The sequence below is a fragment of the Typopeltis vanoorti genome, chromosome 19 (genome assembly GCF_054136105.1).
Source record: "Typopeltis vanoorti isolate ZY-2024b chromosome 19, IOZ_Tvanoo_1.0, whole genome shotgun sequence".
Classification (NCBI taxonomy): Eukaryota; Metazoa; Arthropoda; class Arachnida; order Uropygi; family Thelyphonidae; genus Typopeltis; species Typopeltis vanoorti.
Window position 1 is genome coordinate 77,973,826 of NC_143567.1, and position 12,348 is coordinate 77,986,173.

Sequence of the window (12,348 nt, forward strand, 5' to 3'; positions counted from 1 at the left end):
ATAGATACAAGGACAGAAGGCCAAGTCTCTGTGTTCCATACTTCCTGGAATAAATTTAGCAAGGTGTCTATATGATGATGTCACCTCCTTCACGTATCAGTTCAACTGTGACATCATCACTTCCCAGTGATTTTCCTATTTTTGAGGAGCTAACTGCTGCAATAACTTCTTCTTTTAATATCAGGTAATCTCCTTCCTCCGAACCTCCTGGCAAAATTCTGTCCGAAATATCATCAGTCAGTTGAGGGTCCTTTTGAAAAAGCTTGGTTGTGTAACATTTCCATCTATCAACTATTTTTTTGGTTATCCGTGATAGGAGTTCCATCTTCATCTTCTATGCTCCAATTAATTGCGGTAAAAGGTTTGGTTAACTTATTGATAATTTGAAAAGTACTTTTAGAATTATTTTTTATTTAAGTCCTGTTCTATAATTTTGCATTCATCCAATATCCATAAGTTTCTAGCATGTTTGATTTCTTTTTTAATAATCTTAGTAATATTTTTATACTGTTCTCTATTATCAGCGCTATTAATGAGATTTCAAATATCTTCTTTCATCGCATAGGTCCAAAATATTTTTGGTTATCCATGGTTTATTTATTTTCCTTTTGTATCCAAGAATTTCTTCAGCTGTCTCAGTTATCTTTTGTGAGAAGTGTTTGGTTTTAGATTCGAAAATTACAATACTTAGCTTAAAATCTCAGATAAGTTACCTTTTACTGCCCCATTTTTTCTTTTTTGACCAGTGAACTCTGTGACAAAGTTTGATAGTAAAGCTGCCTGCTTGCAAATCTTCACCTCACTGAAGTATTTTTTGGTAGTTGTGAGTTTACTCCGGTAAGAGTTAACAGGAGAATGTTACATAGTAATTCATACCATTTAGAGTAATTCTTACTGTTAATTTGTAAGTTAATTATTTTGACTTCATATTATCCTCTGAATATCACTTTTTTTATTTTGTAGAAAGATAGTGGTCAGAAGAGAAAAGGAGATCATAAGGACAAAGAAGGAAAGGTAATTTTGTGTTATGAGTTTATTGTTAGGGACATTTGTTAATTTTCCCCCAATCACCTATCTTCAACCATGCATTGTGCAGAATCAACTGATTCTGCACAATCTAAAGGCCTGAAAAGGAATGAAAATTAGGGTAAATTACATTAGTCAAAACAAGAAAATCATGCTGAAATAAAATTGTAAATGACAAGTGGAATACAATCCTTGGGTAATGTTTCCATCAGAAATTTCACATTAAAGTACTTTTAAGTATAGTATTTCAGTTAATAATTGAGGTGTAAATGTGATTGATATGCTTAGAAATTTGATCATGATCACTTTCTTTCTCTGAAGGAGTAGAACTGTAGGTAGCAGTTTAATACATGTGTTAATTTAAAACAAATACAAACAAATTTCATATATACAAAAATTAACATATGTATTAAACTGCTACCTACAGTTCTATTCCTTCAGAGAAAGAAAAAGTGATCATGATCAAATTTCTGAGTATATCAATCGCATTTACACCTCAATTATTATCTGAAGTACTATACTTAAAAGTCTACTTTAATGTGAAATTTGTGATGGAAACATTATCCAAGGATTGTATTCCACTTGTCATTTACAATTTTAACTGTCAGATTTCAGTATGATTTTCTTGTTTTGACTAATGTTTCAGGAATGAAAATTTGGGTAAAAACACCCTTGGATTTCACAAAAATATCTTTCTGAACTTCATGGGTGTTTACGAAATGCTCTAATTCACAATGGTCTGAATATAGTATCCAAAAATAGCTGCATTTTTTATATTAGCATTCCATTTGATTTTTTTTTATTTTTTTTATTGACAATTCAGTTTAACAACTAAATGATTTTTATAACTAGAGGCAGGAATATGTTACTTCATTAAGTTAGAATGAATGCTATTAAGCAAAGCTTTTCCTCCCTCGTGTATACATCCTTTAAAGGCTCTCTCTTCCAAGTAGTCCATCTGTCTTATGTAATAAATGCAACATGAACAGAATATTTTAGCAGACACTTGATTTCTTCAGGGGGTGCGAAGGCTAATTTCGCATTGTGCTGCTTCAGAACTTAAAGGGTATTCTGTTCTTTAGATTTTTAACGCAGACCATAATGGCCCTCTGTAATTGAGATTTTCTGAAGCATTGTGGCAAATTTATTTATTAGGATGTCGGTTCTTGATTTTTCTTTTTCTTATCACTTATTTGTTATTGCACACACACTATCTCTTAAGGTTTTGGTGATATTTCATTTTTGTACCCAGTGATGTGAGGTCTATCCATGTTAATTTTTTCTCTATAGCTTTTGTACTTGTATAAGACAGATAAATCGGTCTGACAATAGAAGTGACCTCTTAGGTCAACTGAACTAAATTTTGAGCCTCTGGCCAAATAAGGAAAATATCTCCAACAAAGCCATATTTTTGGTGTGATAAACTCTGAAGCCTAAATTTCAAGGGATTATTTCATGTAAATATCGACTAGCTGTGGTGAGTTGACATCCTAGCTAAATCTCTTCCATTTTTTTTTTCCCCTCATAGTAACACCGTATTGAAATATGTCATCATCAAATTCCAGACATTTACCCTCAAGGGTTGTACAGGATATTATAATAGTACTACATGAAAAGCATTATTACTAACTTCTTATCTACAATCTTCCTCAAATCAACCTGTTATTGGTTAAGACTCTCAACATTATCAGCTCTTATTTTTTTTGTCTTCTAAAACACTTTTTACTGTATCAATCCACCTATATCATGGTGTTTTTCCTGCCAAACTTGTAAGAGAACACATGTTTTGCTTATCTTTCCTCTCCCATTCTTTAAAGTGTGACCATACCACCTGAGATGAGCTCTGGCAACACATTCCTGAATACTAAAAATGTCAAGATCTTTCCTAATATCCTCATTTTTATTATGATGTTGCCATTGATGCTATCTGTTCATACCCCTAATCTTTCTCAGGACGCTCATATCTGCAGTCTCTAGTCTTCAGTCAAGTGTTTCATTTCTAACCCTGCTCTCAGATCCATAAATTAAAATTGGTTTGAACACTGTCTTGTATATAGCTATTTTAGTATTTTGACTAATTTCTCTTATTCCATATAAATTTATTTATTTGATTTTCCTACCATACTGGCTTTGATTCTGTTGTTTGCTTCCATATTTAATTTACCATTGCTAAAAAATGTGCCTAAGTAGCTGAAATGTTTTACTTGTTCTATAAGTTCTCCATTCAGAATGCATTGATATTTTGAATGTTTCTGCTTATTGTCTTTGTCTTGTTATTGATGGTTTTCATACCAAATTTATGTCCATTATCACAATTAGATTGTGATATACGATATGTAAAGCTTAACAGAATAATAGAGGGGATAATGTACATCCTTGTCTGACTCCAGATTTATCATCAAACCATCCTCTTGTACTTCAATTCCAACTGCTGACTTACAACTTAAACAAAGACTTTTGCTTGATATAATGCCCCCATTGATGTCATAACTGTAATGTTTTGAATAGCTTTTCTCTTGGTACCTTGTCATATGCCTTTTGCAGGTCTACAAAACTTAAATACAGATCTTTGTTATATATTCCCATGATTTCTCAACTATTGGTTGCAAAGTGAAAATCAGATGCTGACAGCTTCTATTTGGCCTGAATCAGCTTGTTCTTCACTAAGCTTTCCTTCCACAATTCTTCTCAATCGTTTCTGAAGTGTGCTTGCATAAATCTTACCAGGAACAATCAGTAGGGAAATACTTCTGTAATTCTCACATTCACTTTTATTTCCCTTTTTGTATATGGTTATTATGAGAGGGCTCTATTCCAGTCATTGGGAATCTGTCCCTCTGTCCAGCCCTTCTGAACTATGGTGCAACCACTGCAAGACTTTTATACTTCCATACTTGATCATTTCTGGTTGAATATCATCTACTCCCACTGCTTTTCCACATTTCAGGCTTTTGATGGCTTGTTCTTTGTCAAGTATGAATATGTATTCCTGATCACATGCCTGTTGAGTGTTTTTTACCAACTTTGCTGTCACTTCTTGTTTCATTTAGCAATTTCTTGAAGTAATTACTCCATACGTGAAGGATATCTTTTTCTAATTTTTCATGTCACCTTTATCATCTCTAATTCCTTTTACAGCACACTTTTCTCCATTTCTGAGTTTCTTCAACAACCTCCAGAATATTTTGCCACCTTCCTGATATATATTTTCCATGTTCTTACCAAAGTCTTCCCATGACTTTTGTTTAGCTTTTACATTTGTCTCTGTATTCTCTAAGAGCACAACCTGAATTATTTGCCAGGAACTTTTGATATGCTTCCTTCTTTTCCTTCACTTCCTCTTTAACTTCCTGTGTCCACAGTGGATTTCTGATTATTTTTCTATCCTTGCAGACAACCTCACCACATGCCATTCTCTGGCTGAATCAGGGCTTGCCACTGAATCTCCAAGATTTGGTTCCTGTTCTCAAACTCTTTCATTTTTTCTTAAAAATGATGGTGCAACATGACAGAATGGAAATATGTACTCTATGCATTTATGTTTGAAGAGTTGGTGTCTTGCATAAAAGGTTTTGTAGCTGTTTCCTCCTTAGGCACATGAGTAAATAGGCTTATTTACTACATATAAATACATTTTTGAAAATCATGGAGACAACTACCGTGTTTGAATAAAAACTTTAGTTTAATATAACTAAAATCTACATTCGACGTTTCGACCTTTATGTCAAGGTCATCTTCTGGAACATACACATTATATACAAAGAACAAGCTACACTACAATCAAACTGGTTTGTTAAAGTTACTGACCAACTGCTACAACAATTGTTGGCCTGACCTCTGATGAGAAAAAAAAATACATCAACGCTAGAGTCGTATTATTAGTATTATCTATTGGTTGTAGAATTACATTGGGTGCAACAACATCTATGTATCTATCTACATACATATATTAACATCATGATCATACATTTACATACCAGCCAGTTGGTATGGAATGGTTTCTAATACTAGGTGAAGGTTGGCTAGGGTCCTGACTTATGCAGGATCTTATACATTAGGTTGGCTGAATGTATGCCATCCAGATCCTTGGAATTTTCATTCCATCTTTGTTGTTGATATTTGGGTGGTTTATCAGAATTTCGCAGGCTTCCTTAAATTTCCTTTCATACCAGGTTTTTGTATGGTGTAAAGAGCGGGTGCTTTTCCAGTTGAATTGGTGTAAGGTGTTGAGGGCATGATCTGAGAGACCTGCTTCACCATAATGGTTATATTTAATGTGTTCTTTGTTACGTATAGGAATTGTACATCCTCACCAGTGTACGGTAAGTTATAGGTGCAGCGGATGCAATAGACTCCAGGATGTGGCAATGGGAGGAGAGGATCCTTAGAGGAGTTGAATATGGTTTTAAGTTTAGCAGGTGGCACCGAGGTTATAATGTTATAGGATTCTGTTGATTTTTTCTGATAACCCTTTAATGTATGGGATGAGCTGCAAACAAAGAAAATGTTGTGGAGGGTATATAAGAAGAACTGTGACTAGTTAACTCATGAACAGTACAAGGATCAGGCAAGAAACATGACCAGCATGGTAACAAAAGCAAAATTAGATTACAAGAAGAAATTAGCCAAACAGGTGAAAGGAAATCTAAAAAAGTTTTTTTTTGTTATGTGGCAAATATGAGGAAGAATGACTATGAAAGGATAATTTTAATTAGTGCAGATGGTAGAGAGGTACTGAGTGATAATTTTGCAACGGATATCATCTCCCAGTGAAGTTATTATTATGACAGGTGACAGGGTTTTGAGAACAGAGGTTGAAGAATTGTAGGTATGTAGTATATTGCAGAATCTAAATGCAAATACAACTGCGGGATTGGTTGGGATATAGGCTTGTGTTTTACGAGAATGTGCAGGGGAACTGGTGATATCTTTGACTAGGCTATTTAAGTCGCAACTCTGGCAAAGTCCCAAGAGAGTGAAAGGAGGGCAAAATAATTCTTTTGCATAAAGGAAAATGCATGTCTGTGGTAGCAAATTATAGATCCGTTTAGTATCTCAGGAGTGGTGGTACTGGAAAAGTTGGTTCAGGAATGGATGGATAAAAATATGACTCTCTATAAGGGTCAGCAAACAGCATGACAACTGAGTTTGATAAAGGGATAGCTATATGATGAAACTGCTGGATTTTGCAAAGGCATTTGACAGGATACCACTTGGAACTCTGTTATGCAAACTACAACAAATAGGGATGAATATGAGACTGATGATATGGATGAAAGGTGGGTGGTTGATGGACAGATACCAAAAAAGTAGTATATGGAGGAGCAGAATCCAGGAGAAGGCTACAGGACTCTGTGCTAGTACCACTGCTGTTTAATTTGCACATAAATGATATAGGAAATAATTTGAAGGGAGATGTTCAGTTGCTTGCTTATGATGCAAAGTTGGTTATGGTAATAGTTAATCAAGGTGATTATAAAAAGCTTACAGGTTGATTTAAATAAGCTGACAGTATGGGCAAGAGTGTGAAGTTATGCATTTTGGGTTATATGTTATGTATCACATTGAGGGAACTGTGCTTCAGGGATTTGGGAGTAGTAGATAGAAAGCTGGAGTTTAGATTGCATATTGCTAAGTAGCCATTATCACAGGATTACTTGGTTATTTGAAGGCACACTAACAAGCAGAGATAAGAGAGTTGTCATTCCTCTTTATAAAGCCCTGATATGACCACATCTGAATTACTGTGCTCAGGTTTTGTCACCTGGGTTACTTGGGGATGAGAAAGTGGTGCAGAGGCGAGTTACTAAGATTGTGAATGGTATGGAATGCTGAGGATTTGTGGGTTGAAATAGTTAATAGGCAAAAAAAAGGGGGAAGGTATGGTAGAAACATTTAAGTTACTTAAAGAATTTTATAGGATTGATGCAGGAGAAATGTTTCAACACTTGACTTGCCTAAAGGGAGCAGATATCATCCCCAGAAGTCAGGGAAGAGTGTGGTTAGCAAGGGCATGGGATGACTAGATTTTTTACTTGGAGAATAGTGAATGGATGGAATGGGTTGCCTGAGTCAATTATCTATCGTACCTCTCCTTGAAACAATTAACAGACATAGTTTCAAGGAGCGATACGATAGATATTGTGTTGATAGTTTAGGTCTCCCATGATGAGTCTTAGGACTCCATGGAGATGCCTGTGGAATAATAATTATTGTTACTTCACATGTTAGCTACGTTGAAATATATAGCTTGTTTCACCAGATTGTCTCCCCTCCTTACTTTATTAATATGTGAATAGAAGAATTTGCAGAAGCATCTAAAATGTATTTTTTTTAATATACATCCTTAGAAAAACAAAAAAACTAAAACGACTCCTACTCTTGATCCACAAGAAGAGCTTGAGAAGGATAGTGATGATACACAAGTAAGTAATTGTATCCTAAGCATATTTCTTCCCTTAGTAGTTTTTTGAAATTTTAAAGCTTTTAATTTTTTTGCATACAAAATTCAGAAAAATCTATTGTTGTATAGAATATATATATACTGCTTTGAATTTAGTATCCTATTATACCATTGTTTATGAGAAATTTAAGAAAAAAATTGCTGAATCATAAATCACTATTGAAATGCCTGTAGATTTAGCTTAAATAAAAGGAAAAAATGTAGAAAAATAACTGGATTTCTTGGTGAAATAACTTAGATAATAGAAGAAAACTCAGCTTGGATTCTGAATTGATCTTAAGTAGAACATTGTTAAATAATGTCAAAACTAAACATTGTTATTACTGCTGAAGATGAGATTTCTATGCTAAAGTGTTTAGAGTTCATAATGTAGTGAGATGTTGCTGAGCCAGTTTGAAGATAGATGCCACATATCTAGAGAGGCCTGGAAAATACACTTCCGTAGACCAAGAAGTGATGTTTTTGAGATAAATGTCACTCATGTATAAACTCCATGCACATATCCTTAATTCAGGGACAGATATTCAGGATGTGTTGGTGTGTGTGTGTGGTGCACACCCATGGAATTAAACATCATTGATATTTTTTGCATTTATTTCAGTTAAAGACTCCCTTAATTGTTTCCTGGCATGATTCCTAAAATTAAACAAATGAAACTAACGTTTCATGAAGAGAACACTTTTTGGCATGTAAACATTACATCACCAGAGTGTACAGAGGATTTGAAATAACAAGTGATCACTATTCAGTCTTGAGCAGGATAAAATTGAATTTCATATTGAAAAGAATAACACGTAAGAAATTTTTAAAGCAAATAAAAGTTGAACATCTCTCAAATGTGAACTGTAGACTAAAATACACAAAGATTATTGAAGAAAAAATGAAAGGGTTTGAGAACAGGAACCAAACCTTGTAGATTCAGTGGCAAGCCTTGAAGAAAACTGATTGATTCAGTCAGAGAGGCATGTGGTGAGGTTGTCTGCAAGGATAGAAAAATCAAAACTCCAGGGTGGACACAGGAAGTTAGTGGCACAGTGAAGGAAAAGTTCCTGGCAAATGAGTCAGCTTGTGCTCTCTTAGAGAATACAGAGACAAATGTAAGAAAGTGAAACACTGTGTAAAACTAGCTAAACAAAAGTCATGGGAGGACTTTGGCAAGAACATAGAAAATAAATATCAAGAAAGTGGCAAAATATTCTGGAGGTTGCTGAAGAAGCTTAGGAATGGAGGAAAGTTCTGTAAAAGGAGTTAGAGATGATAAAGGTGACATGAAAACAGGAGAAAAAGATATCCTTAAAGTATGGAGTAATTACTTTGAAAAACTGCTAAATGAAACAAGCAGTGATGACAGCACAGTGGTAAAAAACACTGACCAGGCATGCAGTCAGGAATACATATCCATACTTGAAGTAGAAAAAGCCATCAAAGGCTTGAAATGTGGAAAGGCAGCAGGAGTAGATGATATTCGACCAGAAATGCTGAAGTAAGTTGTATAAAAGTCTTACGGAGGCTGCACTGCATAGTTCAGAGGGGCAAATTCCCAATGATTGGAGTAGAGCTCTCATAGTACCCATATATAAAAAGGGAAATAAAACTGACTGTGAGAATTATAGAAATATTTCCTTACTGAGTGTTACTGGTAAGATTTTTGCAAGTATACTTGAGAAACGGTTGAGAAAAATTCTGGAAGAAAAGCTTGGTGAAGAACAAGCTGGATTCAGGCCAAATAGAGGCTGTCAGGATCAGATCTTCACTTTACGACAAATAGTAGAGAAATCATGAGATTATAACAAAGATCTGTATTTAAGTTTTGTCAGTCTGGAAAAGGCATATGGTGCCAAGAGAGAGAGATGCTTTTCAATACGCTACAGTTATATGGTGTCAATGGGGCATTATATCAAGCAATACTTAGTCTTTATTTGAGTTGTAAGTCAGCAGTTAGAATTGAAGGAAGTATAGCAAGATGGTTTAATGTTAAATCTGGTGTGAGACAAGGATGTACATTATCCCCTCTGTTATTATTATCTATATGGATCACATTATGAAGGAAAGTGGTATTAAACATGATATCAAAATTGGAGATGCAGCTCTTTGCTTTATGCAGACGATACTTCTAAATAAATCCGCTACAAGTCTGCAAGATTCTCTGACTAAATTGAATAACTGCTGTAATAGATATGGTATGAAAGTCAGCATTAAAAAGACAAAGACAGAGAAAATAGGCAGAATCGTTGAAAATATCAACTGTGTTGTGAACGCAGAACCTATGGAACAAGTAAAACATTTCAGCTACTTAGGCACGGTTTTTAGTGAAGATGGTAAATTAAATATGGAAATTGACAACAGAATCAACAAAGCTGGTATGGTAGGAAATCAATTGAATAAATTCATATGGAATAAGAGAGAAATTAGTTGGAAGACTAAATTAGCTGTATACAAGACAGTGTTCAAACCAGTTTTAACTTATGGATCTGAGAGCTGGGTCAGAAGTAAAACACTTGACCAAAGACTAGAAACCAGAGAAATGAGAGTCCTGAGAAGGATTAGAGGTGTGAACAGATGGATCATTGGCAATATAATATTAAAAGTGAGGATATTAGGAAACAACTTGACATTGTCAGCATTGAGGAATGTGTTAGCAGAGCTAATCTCAGGTGGTCACTTAAACAGAATGGGCGAGGAAAGATTAGCAAAACAAGTGTTCTACCAGGTTGGCAGGAAAACTACCCAGAGTAAGACCAAGATATAGGTGGATTCTTAGACAATAGAAATATAAGATCTGATAATGTTGGAGTTTTGACAAGTAACAGACTGATTTGGAGGTAAATTGTAGATAGGAAGTTAGTAATGATGTAAATTTTTCATGTAGTACTATTATATCCTGTACATCCCTTGAGGGGTACATGGCAGGAATTTGATGATGATGATGATCAAAATTCAAAATATCCGTATCTCACTCTAGTATTTGCCAATGATAATCTAATCTCACTATGAAGCATAGCTATTGTTCAATTGACTTTTATGCTTTCCATATTTAAAATTATATTAATTCAAAGTTATCTTATAATTAATTGCATTGGACTAATTAAGATGAGCTCTGATGCATTATGCAATCGTATCGATGTGAATTTTGTAGCATGGATTGCATAAGCCACACGACAGCACACCCAAACCTAAATGGGCATTTCGATGCCACTTTTATCTTAGTGGAATATATGAAATATTGTAGTTATTACTTAATCTGCATTATTTCTTTCTGAAAATGTTACATAAATTAACTTTCGTTTAATATAAGTTAGCTATCAATTATGCTCCTCTGTTACCTATGCTTGTGAGGGGATAGGAATAGAAATTTAAGTGAAAGAATTGATGTTTAACTGTAGTCATATATTTTTCAAGCACTATATGCCTAGAAGAATTGGTTGAGAAAAGATTCAAAGTTTGGGGTCATTAATTACAACATATACCTCAGCTTCTCTTCTAGTTTAGTCATTGGAATTGCAATAAGTAAGCCAGTTGGTGTTGGTACATTAGTCACCCAGAAGGATGACTTCAATGTTGGATTGCAGGAAATCATGCTTCAAAGTTAAGAAGTCAGAACCAGATCTGCACATATTTTAGGTTGTCATAATGAGGCCTTGTAAAGAAGAAAGGCCACTTCCTTATCTTCTGAATTGTATTTACAATGTCCACAGGGCTTCAACTTCCTGTTTACTAAAACTTCAAGATCTCTTTGCTGATAGGTTTCTTCTAGCATAATCCCATCAATATAATATGCCTATGAATATCGCATCTTACCAAATAGTATAACTTTGAATATCAATGCTTGAACTGGCAACTCTTGTCACATGCCCACAATTCCAGCCTATTCAAATTATCCTGCAAGTTGCATCAGCATTATCACCCTATCCATCTTTGTATGTTAAGCAGACGTTTCTGTTAGATCTCAGTGTTATTAATTGATTAAAATGGACTGAGGACTGATCCGAGGGATTATTCCTTGGTCAAATTAAATCTTGGATCTCCCCCCCCCCTTTTTTTTTTTAATCTGTTAGTGAGTCATTCTCTTATCAAGTTAATAGTTAACAATCCAATACCATATGCATCTAAACGGAAATGCTTGCAATCAAATTATAAATTGTTCACCTATTATTTTCTTCTGAAATAATGAAGGCCATTAACCATTGATTACCAGTGTGTATTTTGCTGTTATAAATCTCTACAGATCTACTCAGTGCCTACGTCATTCACTTGAATGTGTGCCGTTCAAAAGTGTTGTGTGGAATGAATTGTTCTGTTGGTCTTAATATTTCCAAAGCATTTGATCTGTTTGGCATAGAGGGTTATGTTGGTAGCCAGTTTGCTCCTGTACGTAAATGACTTTTTCTCACTGTCCTCTAACTGTTCAAAGTTCATGATGCTGCATGGCTGAAACAGCCCAAGCATTAAGACATCTTTATAGCATATGTCAAATGACATATATATAGCATCCTTATCCTCCAAAAAACTTGGTACATTTCTGCTCAAGACATTACTTTTTCAACTGTCGAACTACTACTAATTCTTGGTAAATGTCTAAAATACTAACCTTAGAATGATGCACCAAAATCATCCCTGAAAATTTTGATGCTGTCCTGAAGAGGTTATGTTAGCTAATCAGTGATCCTCATAAACAATTATTTCTTCTTTTTGTCTTATGGGTATACCTCCATAGGCATTGCTCTGCTGAACTGGCATCCATTATTCTTTCGCTTTGCTAATTATATCATAACATAATTAGCAGCTTGCCAACACCCATTTACTGCTATCCAAATAATAAATCTGCATTTTCCACTTCACTATTTACCTCTGTCTGGAAC

General features: G+C 34.7%; 1 protein-coding gene across 1 annotated transcript in view; it reads left to right on the forward strand.

The window, feature by feature from the left end:
- The window catches only part of LOC150096273 (uncharacterized), a 74,990-nt gene that overhangs the window by 59,948 nt on the left and 2,694 nt on the right, over positions 1-12,348 (forward strand). Inside the window, exons 5-6 of the mRNA XM_090408934.1 lie at positions 964-1,014; positions 7,377-7,451. Of these exons, the coding sequence (XP_090265060.1) occupies positions 964-1,014; positions 7,377-7,451 (126 nt within the window). The remainder of the gene's footprint in view (positions 1-963; positions 1,015-7,376; positions 7,452-12,348) is intronic.